Genomic DNA, 17155 nt, shown 5'->3' with positions numbered 1-17155 from the left:
GTATAGTAGTCAAAACAATATGGTACTGGCATAAAAACAAACACATAGTCCTATGGAATAGAACTGAAAATCCAGGAAATAAACCTATGCATGTAAGGTCAACTATATTTGACAAGAAAGCCAAGAATACTCAGTTGAGAACAGACAGTCTCTCCAATAAATGATACTGGGAAAACTGGACATTCACATGCAAAAGAATGAAACTAGACTCCTATCTCATGCCACACACAAAAATTAACTCAAAATGGATTAAAGACTTAAATGTAAAACTTAAACCATAAAAATCCTAGGAGAAAACACAGGGAAAAGCTGGTGCTGGCAATGACTTTATGACTATGACACCAAAGCACAAGCAATGAAAACAAAAGTAAACAAATGGGACTACATACAACTAAAAAAGCTTCTTCACAGCAAAAGAAACAATCAACAAACTGAAAAGACAACCTAGAGAATGGTATAAAATATTTGATAACCACATAAATTTGATAAGACAATAATATCCTAAATATATAAGGAACTCATACAATTCAAAAACAAAAAACAAATAGCCCAATTAAAAATTGAAAAGGACCTGAATAGACTTTTTTTTCTTAGAAAGTATTCAAATGGCCAACAGGTAAATGAAAAGGTGCTCAACGTCACAAATCATCACAAAATGAAAATCAAAACCATGAGATATCACCCACATCTGTTAGAATGATGATTATCCAAAAGACAAGAGATGAGTGATAGCAAGGATGTGGAAAAGAGGTAACCTTTATGCACCTTTAGTGGGAATATGAATTGGTATAGCTACTATGGAAAATAGTAGGGAGGTTCCTCAAAAGGTAAAAACAAACAAACAAACAAACAATAGAACTACCATATGATCCAGCAATTCCACTTCTGGATATACATCTGAAGGAAATGAAATCACTATCTCTTAGAGATATCTGTACCCACGTATTCAATGCGGCACCATTTACCATAGCTAAGACATAGAAACAACCTAAGTATCCATCAACAGATGAACAGATAAAGAAAATATGCTACACACACACACACACACACACACACAGGAATATTATTCAGCCATAAAAATGAAGGAGATTCTGCCATGTGTAACAACACAGATAAAACTTGAGGGCATTTTGTTAAGTGAAACAAGTCAGAGAAAGACAAATACTGTATGACCTTACTTATATGTGGAATCTACAAAAACTGAACTCAGAAAAAGAGAACAGATTGATGATTGCCAGGGGCACGGACTGGGGGTGAGGGAAATGAATGAAGGAAGACAAAGGGTACAAATAAATTCAGGATGTAACGCAGAGCTTGGTTAATATAGTTAATAATACTGTATTGTATATATCTGAAAGTTGCTAGAAGAGTAGATTTTAAAAGTTCTTACTGCAGAAATAAATAAATTGTAACTATGTGAGAAGATCTATGTGTTTAACCTTATTATGGTAAACATTTTGCAATATATAGATACATCAAATCCTTATGTTGTACACTTTGAACTAACATATTGTTATATGTCAATTATATATCAATAAAGCTAGGGAAAAAAATCAAAATTGGGCAAAGGACTTGAATGGACTTTTCTCCAATAAAATATATGAATGGTCAATAAGCACATGAAAAGATGCTCAACATCATGAGTCATTAGAGAAATGCAAATTAAGCCCACAGTGAACTAATTTCTATTGAAAATCATCTCTTTCCTCTTATGGGTTCAAGTACACTTTCAGCTTTTCTCAAGACTATTAAATGCCTATTAATAGCACCTATTCAATACACCAGGTACAAAGACCCCATAACTCTCATGAATGCTAACAGTGGGTCTTTGATGAGCTAAATAAAGACTCAGACTATCTTTCATAATTTGCCTCAGGGGCTGGAGAACAACTCTCAAAATTTTTTCTGGAGAAAAGAAGTAAGGAAGATAAAAGATAGTGAAAATGGGGTTGAACACCTCTTATTCTTTTCTCTGAAAGCTTCGCACCTCTCACTTGTATCTAAACATTCAATCCTAGATGGCCAAGAAAGAGAGAGGGAATATCAGAGAAATAGGTAAGTGTAAACAAACACTGACAGTAGAGGAATCAAGGACAGAGGGTAAAGGAGAAAGAAAGGAAACAGCAACATACCATTTGAGATGAAAAGTGGAGGGGGTCCTCTTGCTACTGGGACCCATTAAGAACACATGCATGGGTATTCCTAAATGCTCATTCATAAACGGGCCCTTTATAAATCTAAAGTCTTCAGATATTAAGTCCAATTCTTGGTTTTCCAGAATATACTGGGCTTTTGCTCTGCATTGTTAGGAAAAGCAACCTAAGCTGTTAGAACAGTCCCTCTGGTCTAAACTGTTAACCTAGCTTATTATATAATTACATGCTTTTACAAATTAAATCTTTGTAGCTAAATATCATGATAGATATTCCTCATACTAAATTCCATTCTATAGTAAATTATCATAGCAATGTTTAAGTTATTTGGGAACCCAAACTTTTCATTAAGTACATGAATCAGCAGAAATGTATTTGGGGGCTATAAGATCTAAGAAGTGAAAGTAAAGAATATGAAACATTCAGATCTATAGCATTTACATTCTAAAAATGCCACTAGTAACTCAGGTCTCTAAGATTAGTTTTGCAGTCTAACTTTGTTTTCTTTAAAGAATTGCATATACTTACCTGAAAATGTAAAAAACAATTCATTTTGCAAACCAGCTCTTTGCATTTTAACATGATGGCATTCAGACTTCAGTAAGAAAACTTGACATGAAAGGTCAAGAACCAATTTGCTTAAAATCTCAAGAAGTTTCTTCTCAAAAGAAACATTATAGATAGTATTGCAGGGAGCTGCATGATATCGAGCTGTGAACTGGTAATAATAATGTGGCTCACGATAAGCTGCAAAAAATTAAACAGAGAACAATATAGCAATGGTTATTTAAGCAATTCAAATATATTTCAGCTATTCAAGAGAAATCATTATTTGGAATACATTTGACCCTTGAACAACGCGGGGTTAGGGTTAGGAACACCAACCACACTCCCAGTTGAAAATACATGTATAATTTATAGTCAGCCCTCCTCACCCATATTCCTCTGAATCCAGGGTTCTGCAATGTGTGGATGTGGATCATGTGGTACTGCAGTATTTGCTACTGAAAACATCCATGTATAATGGACCCACACAGTTCAAACCCATGTTGTTCAAAGGTGAACTGTATATGTTTCTATATACAGCCATATATAAATATTTTTTTAATTTAACAAGCACTTATCTAGCAGCTACTAAGTGACAAATGCTGTTATAGGCACTTTAAAAATAGAAACTCATTTAAATCTCCTAAGATTATTAAAGATTGGTATAATCTTCACATCCAGCATGTATTGAGGGATACTATGTCACATGCCTAATGCCTGTGCTGTCAAAACTGAGACTCTAGCTGAGGAGCCTAGCCCAGAGTCTGTGCCCTTAACCACCATGTCATGCTGCCTCAAACTCAGGTATGAGACTTCCCTAAGTTTAAATATTCATCTTAGGGGACGAGGGGAAGATGGCAGAAGAGTAAGATGCAGAGATCACCTTTCTCCCCACAGATACACCAGAAATACACCTACACGTGGAACAACTCCTGCAGAACACCTACTGAACGCTGGCAGAAGGCCTCAGACCTCCCAAAAGGCAAGAAACTCCCTGCGTACCTGGGTAGGGCAAAAGAAAAAAGAAAAAACAGAGACAAAAGAATAGGGATGGAACCCGCACCAGTGGGAGGGAGCTGTGAAGGAGGAAAGGTTTCCACACACTAGGAAGCCCCTTCGTGGGTGGAGACTGCGGGTGGCGGAGGGGGAAAGCTTCGCAGCCGCGGGGGAGAGCGCAGCCACAGGGGTGTGGAGGGCAAAGTGGAGAGATTCCAGCACAGAGGATCGGTGCTGACTGGCACTCACCAGCCCGAGAGGCTTCTCTGCTCACCGCCGGGGCGGGCGGGGCTGGGAGCAGAGGCTGGGGCTTCAGTCTGAGCGCAGGGAGAGGACTGGGGTTGGTGGCGTGAACACAGCCTGCAGGGGGTTAGTGCGCCACGGCTGGCCGGGAGGGAATCCGGGGGAAAGTCTGGACCTGCCGAAGAGGCAAGAGACTTTTCTTCCCTCTTTGTTTCCTGGTGCGCAAGGAGAGAGGATTAAGAGCGCTGCTTAAAGGAGTTCTAGAGACGCGCGCGAGCCGCGGCTAAAAGCGCGGACCACAGAGACGGGCGTGAGACAGTAAGGCTGCTGCTGCTGCCACCAAGAAGCCTGTGTGTGAGCACAGGTCACTAGCCACACCTCCCTTCCAGGGAGACTGTGCACCCCGCCACTACCAGGGTCCCGGAATCCAGGGACAACTTCCCGGGGAGAATGTACAGCATGCTTCAGGCTGGTGCAACGTCACGCCGGCCTCTGACGCCACAGGCTCGTCCCACACTCCGTGCCCCTCCCTCCCCCCCGGCCTGAGTGAGCCTGAGCCCCCGAATCAGCGGCTCCTTTAACCCCATCCTGTCTGAGTGAAGAATAGATGCCCTCCAGCGACCTACACACAGAGGCGGGGCCAAATCCAAAGCTGAACCCCAGGAGCTGTGCAAACAAAGAAGAGAAAGGGAAATCTCTCCCAGCAGCCTCAGAAGCAGTGGATTAAAGCTCCACAATCAACTGGATGTACCTGCATCTGTGCAATACCTGAATAGACAACGAATCATCCCAAATTGAGGAGGTGCACTGTGAGAGCAACATTTATGATTTTTTCCCGTTTTCCTCTTTTTGTGACTGTATGTGTATGCTTCTGTGTGAGATTTTGTCTGTATAGCTTTGCTTCCACCATTTGTCCTAGGGTTCTATCTGCCCGTTTTTTTTTTTTTTCTTAATAATTATTTTTTGTTTTAATAACTTTATTATATTTTATCTTACTTTATTTTATTTTACTCTATCTTCTTTCTTTCTTTCCTCCCTTCCCTCTTTCCTTCCTTCCTCCCTCCCTCCTTTCTTTCTTTCTTTCTTTCTTTCTTACGACTTCTACTAATTCTTTCTTTCTACTTTTTCTCCCTTTTATTCTGAGCTATGTGGATGAAAGGCGCTTGGTGTTGCGGAGTCAGTGCTGTGCCTCTGAGGTGGGAGAGCCAACTTCAGGACACTGGTCCACAAGAGACCTCCCAGCTCCACATAATATAAAATGGCAAAAATCTCCCAGAGATCTCCATCTCAACACAGCACCCAGCTTCACTCAACGACCAGCAAGCTACAGTGCTGGACACCCTATGCAAAACAACTGGCAAGACAGGAAAACAACGCCATCCATTAGCAGAGAGGCTGCCTAAAATCATAATAAGTCCACAGACACCCCAAAACACACCACCAGACGTGGACCTGCCAAGCAGAAAGACAAGATCCAGCCTCATCCACCAGAACACAGGCACTACTCCCCTCCACCAGGAAGCCTATATAACCCACTGAACCAACCTTAGCCACTGGGGAAAGACACCAAAAACAACGGGAACTACGAACCTGCAGCCTGCAAAAAGGAGAACCCAAACACAGTAAGATAAGCAAAATGAGAGACAAAAAAACACACAGCAGATGAAGGAGCAAGATAAAAACCCACCAGACCTAACAAATGAAGAGGAAATAGGCAGTCTACCTGAAGAAGAATTCAGAATAATGATAGTAAAGATGATCCAAAATCTTGGAAATAGAATAGACAAAATGCAAGAAACATTTAACAAAGACCTAGAAGAACTAAAGATGAAACAAACAACGATGAGTAACACAATAAATGAAATGAAAAATACTGTAGATGGGATCAATAGCAGAATAACTGAGGCAGAAGAACGGGTAAGTGACCTGGAAGATAAAATAGTGGAAATAACTACTGCAGAGCAGAATAAAGAAAAAAGAATGAAAAGAACTGAGGACAGTCTCAGAGACTTCTGGGACAACATTAAATGCACCAACATTCGAATTATAGGGGTTCCAGAAGAAGAAGAGAAAAAGAAAGGGACTGAGAAAATATTTGAAGAGACTACAGCTGAAAACTTCCCTAATATGGGAAAGGAAATAGTTAATCAAGTCCAGGAAGCACAGAGAGACCCATACAAGATAAATCCAAGGAGAAATACGCCAGGACACATATTAATCAAACTGTCAAAAATTAAATACAAAGAAAACATATTAATAGAAGCAAAGGAAAAACAACAAATAACACACAAGGGAATCCCCATAAGTTTAACAGCTGATCTTTCAGCAGAAACTCTGCAAGCCAGAAGGGACTGGCAGGACATATTTAAAGTGAAGGAGAAAAACCTGCAAACAAGATGACTCTACCCAGCTAGGATCTCATTCAGACTGATGGAGAAATTACAACCTTTACAGACAAGCAAAAGCTAAGAGAGTGCAGCACCACCAAACCAGCTTTACAACAAATGCTAAAGGAACTTCTCTAGGCAAGAAACACAAGAGAAGGAAACGACCTACAATGACGAACCCAAAACAATTAAGAAAACAGGAATAGGAACATACATCTCGATAATTACCTAAAATGTAAATGGACAAAATGCTCCCACCAAAAGACACAAATTGGCTGAATGGATACATAAACAAGACCCATATATATGCTGTCTACAAGAGACCTACTTCAGACTTAGAAACACATACAGACTGAAAGTAAGGGGATGGAAAAAGATATTCCATGCAAATGGAAACCAAAAGAAAGCTGGAGTAGCAATTCTCATATCAGACAAAATAGACTTTAAAATAAAGACTATTAGAAGAGACAAAGGACACTACATAATGTTCAAGGGATCAATCCAAGAAGATGTAACAATTGTAAATATTTAGGCGCCCAACATAGGAGCACCTCAATACATAAGGCAAATAATAACAGCCATAAAAGGGGTAATTGACAGTAACACATTCATAGTAGGGGACTTTTACACCCTACTTTCACCAATGGACAGATCATCCAAAATGAAAATAAATAAGGAAACACAAGCTTTAAATAATACATTAAACAGGATGGACTTAAGTGATATTTATAGGACATTCCATCCAAAAACAACAGAATACACATTTTTCTCAAGTGTTCGTGGAACATTCTCCAGGATAGATAATATCTCGGGTCACAAATCAAGCCTTGGTAAATTTCAGAAAAATGAAATTGTATCAAGTATCTTTTCCGACCACAATGCTATGAGACTATATATCAATTACAGGAAAAGGTCTGTAAAAAATACAAACACATAGAGGCTAAACAATACACTACTTAATAACGAAGTGATCACTGAAGAAATCAAAGAGGAAATCAAAAAATACGTACAAACAAATGACAATGGAGACACGACGAGCCAAAACCTATGGGATGCAGCAAAAGCAGTTCTAAGAGGGAAGTTTAGAGCACTACAATCCTACCTTAAGAAACAGGACACAACTCGAATAAACAACCTAACCTTGCACCTAAAGCAATTAGAGAAAGAAGAACAAAAAATATCCAACGTTAGCAGAAGGAAAGAAATCATAAAAATCAGATCAGAAATAAATGAAAAGGAAATGAAGGAAACGATAGCAAAGATCAATAAAACTAAAAGCTGGTTCTTTGAGAAGATAAACAGAATTGATAAACCATTAGCCAGACTCATCAAGAAAAAAAGGGAGAAGACTCAAACCAATAGAATTAGAAATGAAAAAGGAGAAGTAACAACTGACACTGCAGAGATACAAAAGATCATCAGAGATTACTACAAGCAACTCTATGCCAATAAAATGGACAACCTGGAAGAAATGGACAAATTCTTAGAAATGCACAACCTGCCAAGACTGAATCAGGAAGAAATAGAAAATATGAACAGACCAATCACAAGCACTGAAATTGAGACTGTGATTAAAAATCTTCCAACAAACAGAAGCCCAGGACAAGATGGCTTCACAGGCGAATTCTATCAAACATTTACAGAAGAGCTAACACCTATCCTTCTCAAACTCTTCCCAAATATAGCAGAGGGAGGAATACTCCCAAACTCATTCTACGAGGCCACCATCACTTTGATACCAAAACCAGACAAGGATGTCACAAAGAAAGAAAACTACAGGCTAATATCACTGATGAACATAGATGCAAAAATCTTCAACAAAATACTAGCAAACAGAATCCAACAGCACACTAAAAGGATCATACACCATGATCAAGTGGGTTTTATTCCAGAAATGCAAGGATTCTTCAATATACACAAATTAATCAATGTTATACACCATATTAACAAATTGAAGAAGAAAAGCCATATGATCATCTCAATAGATGCAGAGAAAGCTTTCGACAAAATTCAACACCCATTTATGACAAAAACCCTGCAGAAAGTAGGCACAGAGGGAACTTTCCTCAACATAATAAAGGCCATATATGACAAACCCACAGCCACCATCGTCCTCATGGTGAAAAACTGAAAGCATTTCCACTAAGATCGGGAACAACACAAGGTTGCCCACTCTCACCACTATTATTCAACATAGTTTTGGAAGTTTTAGCCACAGCAATCAGAGAAGAAAGGAAATAAAAGGAATCCAAATCAGAAAAGAAGAAGTAAAGCTGTCACTGTTTGCAGAAGGCATGGTACTATACATAGAGAATCCTAAAGATGCTACCAGAAAACTACTAGAGCTAATCAATGTATCTGGTAAAGTAGCAGGATACAAAATTAATGCACAGAAATATCTGGCATTCCTATACAATGATGATGAAAAATCTGAACGTGAAATCAAGAAAACACTCCCATTTACCACTGCAACAAAAACAATAAAATATCTAGGAATAAACCTACTTAAGGAGACAAAAGACCTGTATGCAGAAAACTATAAGACACTGATGAAAGAAATTAAAGATGATACAAATAGATAGAGAGATATACCATGTTCTTGGATTGGAATAATCAACATTGTGAAAATGACTATACTACCCAAAGCAATCTACAGATTCAATGCAATCCCTATCAAACTACCACTGGCATTTTTCACGGAACTAGAACAAAAAATTTCACAATTTGTATGGAAACACAAAAGACCCAGAATATCCAAAGCAATCTTGAGAACAAAAAACGGAGCTGGAGGAATCAGGCTCCCTGACTTCAGACTATACTACAAAGCTACAGTAATCAAGACAGTATAGTACTGGCACAAAAACAGAAAGATAGATCAATGGAACAGGACAGAAAGCCCAGAGATAAACCCATGCACATATGGTCACCTTACGTTTGATAAAGGAGGCAGGAACGTACAGTGGAGAAAGGACAGCCTCTTCAATAAGTGGTGCTGGGAAAACTGGACAGGTACATGTAAAAGTATGAGATTAGATCACTCCCTAACACCATACATAAAAATAAGCTCAAAATGGATTACAGACCTAAATGTAAGACCAGAAACTATCAAACTCTTAGAGGAAAACATAGGCAGAACACTCTACGACATAAATAACAGCAAGATCCTTTTTGACCCACCTCCTAGAGAAATGGAAATAAAAACAAAAATAAACAAATGGGACCTAATGAAACTTCAAAGCTTTTGCACAGCAAAGGAAACCATAAATAAGACCAAAAGACAACCCTCAGAAAGGGAGAAAATATTTTCAAATGAAGCAACTGACAAAGGATTAATCTCCAAAATTTATAAGCAGCTCTTGCAGCTCAATAACAAAAAAACAAACAACGCAATCCAAAAATGGGCCGAAGACCTAAACAGACATTTCTCCAAAGAAGATATACAGATTGCCAACAAACACATGAAAGAATGCTCAACATCATTAATCATTAGAGAAATTCAAATCAAAACTACAATGAGATGTCATCTCACACCAGTCAGAATGGCCATCATCAAAAAATCTAGAAACAATAAATGCTGGAGAAGGTGTGGAGAAAAGGGAACACTCTTGCACTGCTGGTGGGAATGTGAATTGGTACAGCCACTATGGAGAACAGTATGGAGGTTCCTTAAAAAACTACAAACAGAACTACCATAGGACCCTGAAATCCCACTACTGGGCATATACTCTGAGAAAACCATAATTCAAAAAGAGTCATGTACCAAAATGTTCATTGCAGCTCTATTTACAATAGCCCGGAGATGGAAACAACCTAAGTGTCCATCATCGGATGCACGGATAAAGAAGATGTGGCACATATATACAATGGAATATTACTCAGCCATAAAAAGAAACAAAATTGAGCTATTTGTAATGAGGTGGATAGACCCAGAGTATATCATACAGAGTGAAGTAAGTCAGAAAGAGAAAGACAAATACCGTATGCTAACACATATATATGGAATTAAAAAAAAATGTCATGAAGAACCTAGGGGTAAGACAGGAATAAAGACACAGACCTACTAGAGAATGGACTTGAGGATATGGGGAGGGGGAAGGGTAAGCTTTGACAAAGCGAGAGAGCGGCATGGACATATATACACTACCAAACATAAGGTAGATAGCTAGTGGGAAGCAGCCGCATGGCACAGGGAGATCAGCTCCGTGCTTTGTGACCACCTGGAGGGGTGGGATAGGGAGGGTGGGAGGGAGGGAGACACAAGAGGGAAGAGATATGGGAACATATGTATATGTATAACTGATTCGCTTTGTTATAAAGCAGAAACTAACACACCACATTGTAAAGCAATTATACTCCAATAAAGATGTAAATAAATAAATAAATAAATAAATAAATAAATATTCATCTTAGAAGAAAAGGGTGTCATATAATTGCCAACAATAGGCAAAAAAAAAAAGTATGTTTCTAACTTATCTATAAGCTTTATTGAGTTCAATTGCAACACCTAAAACTGAGAATAGGGGTTTTTTTTTCTATCCGTTTCAAAATCTCACTGAAATGATACAAGAAATATAAAAATGATAAATCCACGGTACTAGAAATCAGAAAAGTTTACCTTCTGAGACAGGGAGCTCTGTTGCTACTTTTGTTAATCAAGGGGCCTGCTGAGGAGACACTCTCCACTCTCACTAAAGTGATAGCCACCACTGTTCACTTTCCTACCTGCTCATTTAAGCCAAAATTGAGTGCACAGACCAAGCTACTATAAGCCTTTGTATTCTAGGTTGAGACCAGACAGCTTCTAATTCATTTACAAACATGAATGAAAACCACAGATTCTCCTAACCAAATCTGGGGAGTTCCAAAATCACTAAAGAAAAGCATGAAGGGGCTTCCCTGGTGGCACAGTGGTTGAGAATCTGCCTGCCAGTGCAAGGGACACGGGTTCGAGTTCTGGTCTGGGAAGATCCCACATGCCGCAGAGCAACTAGGCCCGTGAGCCACAACTACTGAGCCTGCGCATCTGGATCCTGTGCCCCACAACAAGAGAGCCCGTGACAGTGAAAGGCCCGCACACCGTGATGAAGAGTGGCCCCCGCTTGCCGCAACTAGAGAAAGCCCTCGCACAGAAACGAAGACCCAACACAGCCAAAAAATAAATAAATAATAAAAAAAAGAAAAGCATGAAAATGAAAAAGCAAGGGAAAATAACATAAAAGAAAATTAATGTAGGAAGCATTCAGAAATAAGTTTTTAAAATTCTAACTAGTAAGGATAGAAAATATATCCATAAAACTATTATAAAGCTACTGTAGAAGAGAAGTGATGCTAAATACGAAAAGCATCCTGGAAAAAATTTTTAAATACAAATACTGAAAATTTAAAAATTAATTGAAGTAATAAATGAAAACAAGGTTAAAAATATGTTTGGAGATGAAGTAATGAAATTCTCACATAGCATAGATCAAAATTAGAAACAAAATGACAAGAGCAAAAGAAGAGAAAAGGAAGAGAGATCCCAGATATCCTATGTCAAAGTGAAGGAGTTCCAGGAGAGAACAGAGCAGACAAAGGAGAAGTTAATCAGGGGACAAACAGGGAAAACACTCTGTAAGCTGAAGAAAGGTTTGTGTCACCACACCAAAAAGGTCCATGAAACTGTGAATAAGAAAACTGAAAAACAATGTCACATTGAGACATAAATCTTAAAAACCTATCAATATCATGCATTTACTGATACATATATTCCCATATGATAAATGACTGATTTATATTGATTATATCATGATTTATCACATCAAAGCTGTGTGATGTGATACATACAAGAACCATGTAGAAGAGTGAACCTTATCAGATGGACCCTGGAAGCTGCAGCAAGGCTCCCAGCAAGGACTGCAGACAGAGCAAGCACTCCTCTGGTTCATGGGCTAAAAAAGAACTCCTTTTTCCTTCCAGAAATCCGGCATGTATCATGCTATTACATTTGATAGAAAGAAATCTCAATATAAGCCACAATATCTTCAAAATGCCCTCAAAAACTCTATCAAAAGTGTCCTTTTCTGAAGACAGCTTCTTATCTCTGGGAGAAGTACACATTTACACACACAGCAACTCAGGATCCGCTTGTAAATGAGTTATTAACAAGTTGTATAAAAGAGAACACAGCAGGCTGGAGGCTGCCTACAGGATTGGCCCTTGGCTGGTAAGTATTTCCCTAAACGGACAGGCATTGCTCCCCATGTGATAAAACTGTTTCCCCACCTGAGGAACTGAACCCTGCACCTCTGGGAGTTTGGGACTTCTGTCGTTGTCAGGCAGAGGGAGCCTTCATGACTAGCTCCCAATCAGCGCCTGGGTGCTGAGTCGGCACAGGGCTTACTGGATTTTTACCACTAAGGAAAGGAGGGGGCTCAATGCAACCTCACACAGGAAGGATAGCACAGCAGTCCTGTACGTGGATTTCACCTGGCTCTGGCCGTGACTTTCCCCCTGCCATTCCTACTGTGTGTCCCTCATCTTAGCCTTGAGTACAACTCTGCTGAGTCCAGCAAGTCCTTGCAGGGAATCCCTGCAACAGTTTAAAAAATAAAATCCTCATATGAAAATCAGAAGCTTTAAAAGAAAAAAGACATATACGGCTCTAGAAAAATGGGAATGATAAAAAAAATGACATAAACATCTACAGGAGTTCTCAAAAGTTTTGGTCTCCGGATCTCTTTACATTCTTAAAAATCACTAAGGACCACCAAAGAACTTTTATGTAGGATATATCTACCAATATTTATGATACAAAAAATTCAAACTGAAAACCTTTTTAAATGTTTAATAATTCATTTTAAAATGACAGAAACTCATCAGGCAGTAACATAAAAAAAACACTTTTAGGTACAATAACACTTTTCAAAGAGAATCAGTGAGAACAGTAGTATTGTTTTATATTTTGAAAAGCTCTTTAAGGTCTGCTTAATAGAAGTCAGCTGGAGTCTTATACTTACTTGTTCATTCAATGACATATGGTGTGTTGGTTTATTGCCTCATAGAGATATGTAGTTGGTTAGAAAGAAACATTTTAACAGCTTTTTTGCGTAATTGTGGATGACTGTTCCACAGTAGCTTACCCACTTCAACTGTAAATCTCAACACAGTTAAAACAGTAAATAATATCATTGTATAATTACAAAAACAGTTTTCACCTTGCTGACCCCTTGAAAGGGACTCAGGGACTCCAAGGAGTCCATAGATTACTATTTGAAAACTACTGATCTATACTCAGAGTTAGAGTATTTGAACTTACTAGAAGTTGGCAAGAACACAATAACTTAGTAAAACAGGTAAAAAATATGAATAGAAAATCTCAAAAGGAATAATAAGCACAGAAAAAGATGCTCAGAGATGCTAGTACTAAGGAAAATGCAATCACAACGGTGGCATAACATTTTATACCCCTATACAAATAAAAGAGCAATAACACCTATTTTTGTGAGGGATATGGGTACGAACAAGTTTTCATACACATTATGAAAATTAAAAAATAAAAGTAAGAAATATATATCTCAAAATATTAAAGAAAGTAATAAATTAAGAATAGGAAATTATAGAACAAAAACCGGTACATATGACTAAAGAACAAGTGGAGATTTTAAAGAGAAAGATCCAATTGGAAATACTGGGGATGGAAAGTATAGTCATTGAAATAGAAAAATGGCACCAAAGTTAAAACAGAAAGTGAATAGACTAGCTAAACTTGCAGACTTCACACTGCTGAAGACAGGTTTGATAAATTGGACAATGGTACCTTAAACACATTTAAAGATCTGTATATATGAAAGACAAGTGAAAAGATATGGATGATAAATTAAGGAGCCCTAACAAATATGTTTAATTGATATTCCAGAAATAAATAGTTAAGAGGAAAGGTTTTTAGAGATCATAAAGGAGTCAACGAAATCCAAGCTAGATGGCAACTCCATTCCAGACTGGGGCAGACAAGGGCACAAGGCTCCCTCTCCCCAAGAAGGGACAGGAGGTCAGCCTTTCTCATGCAGACCAGAGCTACCTGGTGCTAAAGGGAAGTTGTGGGTGAGTACAGCTGAGAGGTGAAGGCTCCCTCCTTCCACCTCCCCACTTTGTGAGATGGAGGCTCTAACCTGGCAGCAGCAATTCTGAAAACAATGGGAGCCCATCAGCCTTGTCCAGCTCGTCATGTGAAGTGTCCACACAGGAGAAACATGCTGTGGAGACCCGGGGCTGCTGCTGCTACCCCCTCCAACAGATGCTAAGTTCCTAAAGCAGTGTGTCACGCACAGAGAAGCACACCACCGTCCCCAGCCCCAGCTCCAGAGCAGTGGCTCAGAGAATCTGCCGGGGATGAGCAGCAGGCTGTAGAACAGAGAGCTCAGAATCTCTTCTCAAAGGAACTGACGTCCTTGTGATAAACTGTGGGGAAGCTCAAACCTCAGGGCACTTTCAAAAACACTGGCAATATGGGGAAAGACAACTGGGAGAAGGCGAAACTGTAGGCAGCCTAGTTTGTCAGACAGCAACACAGGAGGTGTCAGCTGGAAGGAGCTATCCTGAGGTCAGAACAAATCTCAAACAGACCTGGGGAACCCAAACTGAACTGGATCGGTTTTAGAGGAATTTATGCCTCAGGGCATGGTTGAAAACAACAGATACACGAAACCTCTATGGGTACACCCAAAGTGCACCTTCCTAGGACAGACCTTGGAGGCCTCACACTATGGTGGCAGCGGGAGTGAACCTCACTGAAATAATCTAGCCAGCTGCTAAACAAATCAACAGGATAAAATTATGACAAATCTGGAGGGTGGGGGAAGGAAATGGACCAGGACCCAGAGTTGCTACAATACATTATCTAAAAAGTCCAGTTTCCAAACAAATTAATGAGACATGCAACGAAACAGGAAAGTATGACCTATACACTGGAAAAAACTAGGAAGCAGAAATTGCCTGTTTAAGAGTGACCAGATGTGGTCACTTTTAAAGATAAATATTAAAAACTAAAGACTTCAAAGCATTCATATAAATGTGTTAAAATAACAAAAGAAAATCATGATTAATGAAGGGAGGTATTTTAATAATGTCACATCAAATAGAAACTATCTATAAAAAATTATAAAAAAAAGAATCAAGTGGAAATTCTGTAGGTAAAAAGGAAAAACACTGAAAGGAAAAACACAATAAGAAGCTCAACAGTAGATCTGACCTGACAGAATAAAGAATCAGCTAAAAGTTTTTCAGACTGTTAAAAAGAAAACCACAGGCCCAAAATTGTGTCACATGTGCTAAACCCCAAGATACTAAAACTACACTTAATATCTAATCTAATGGCAGTTTCAACCTCTCCCACAAATGCAATCCTAATCAACCAGTCTGGAATTTTCTAGTCTAACAGTAAAGTAATCTATCACACAGGCCTCCTCCAGTCCCCAGAGGAAGAAGAAGCAACCTGCATGATAAAACCAAAACCCCTGCCACTCCCTTCCCCACACCCTCAAGAAAAGAGGGCCTAGTCTAAAAATAATCCTTTCTTTTCTTTTGCTAATAGCATACAACCCCTCAGAGCCACCTTCTAGTTGCTAGATGGGATGCTCCCCGATTCATGAATTACCTAATAAAGCTAATTAGATCTTCAAATTTTCTTGAATTTTGTTTTTTAACAAGACTGAAAGAACATAACCTCGGTCAATAATCTGAATCCACACACAAAAAACAAAGCTCTCCAGTAAATCATGTAATTATATAGACAGAATAAGTGCATATTTCTTCGACTTTCTTTCCTCTTTACTGATTTAAAAAGCAATTGTATAAAAGAATTTGTATATGATGTATCACTGGGACCAAACATAAATATATATTTTCCAATAGGAGCACAATGGAGGTGGGTGGGAGCAAAGCTGTACTAGACTAAGGAAATAACTACAGATGGAAACTTGAAAAAAAGCAAACAATTAAAGAAAATAAAAAATGATAAACAAGAAGGCTAATGTAACAAAATCTATAAATATACACTTGCTCTCCTAATTTCAGCTTCTCTAAAATACATAAAGTTACACAAAATAATAATTATAAAATGTATTGTTAGTTTTGTAACATTTACAGGTGTAATATGTATAATATTAATACCACAAAAAGCATGGAAAAGGAATAGATCTACATAAGACTAAGGTTTCTCTATCTCACCAGAATTAAGTTTGTAAAGATGTCAAGCTGATTCTGATAGGTTAAGATATATGTGGTTGGGCTTCCCTGGTGGCGCAGTGGTTGAGAGTCCGCTTGCCGATGCGGGGGACACGGGTTCATGCCCCGGTCCGGGAAGATCCCACATGCCGCGGAGCGGCTGGGCCCGTGAGCCATGGCCACTGAGCCTGCGCGCCCGGAGCCTGTGCTCTGCAACGGGAGAGGCCACAACAGTGAGAGGCTTGCGTACCGCAAAAAAAAAAAAAAAAAAAGATATATGTGGTAACTTCTAGAGCAATCAATAAGGAAATGACCCAAAAATATATAGTAAAAAATCATTAAAGTAATTAAAATGCTACATTAGAAAATATTCACTTAATTCACAAGACAATGAGAAATAGAAGAACACACGAGACAGGGAAACATAAAATAAAATGATAGCGTATATCCACTTATATAAATAATAATATTAAATGTGAATGGATTAAATTATCTAATCAAAAGGCAGAGACTATGAAACTGGATTTAAAAAGCAATGAACTATTTAGTGTCTACATGAGACACATTTTACATGCAAAGATACAAATAGACTGAAAGCGATGGGGTGCAAAATAATACATCCTGTATACA

General features: G+C 38.6%; 1 protein-coding gene across 1 annotated transcript in view; it reads right to left on the bottom strand.

Annotated features, from left to right (window-relative positions):
• The window catches only part of ZPBP (zona pellucida binding protein), a 102902-nt gene that overhangs the window by 60231 nt on the left and 25516 nt on the right, over positions 1 to 17155 (bottom strand). Inside the window, exon 5 of the mRNA XM_027124143.1 lies at positions 2682 to 2900. Within this exon, the coding sequence (XP_026979944.1) occupies positions 2682 to 2900 (219 nt within the window). The remainder of the gene's footprint in view (positions 1 to 2681; positions 2901 to 17155) is intronic.

The sequence above is a fragment of the Aethalodelphis obliquidens genome, unplaced genomic scaffold (assembly GCF_003676395.1).
Source record: "Aethalodelphis obliquidens isolate GAN/ISIS:26980383/991018 unplaced genomic scaffold, ASM367639v1 scaffold27, whole genome shotgun sequence".
NCBI lineage: Eukaryota > Metazoa > Chordata > Mammalia > Artiodactyla > Delphinidae > Aethalodelphis > Aethalodelphis obliquidens.
The sequence above is the reverse complement of the archived record's forward strand: the minus strand, read 5'-3'. Positions and strand labels throughout refer to the sequence as shown.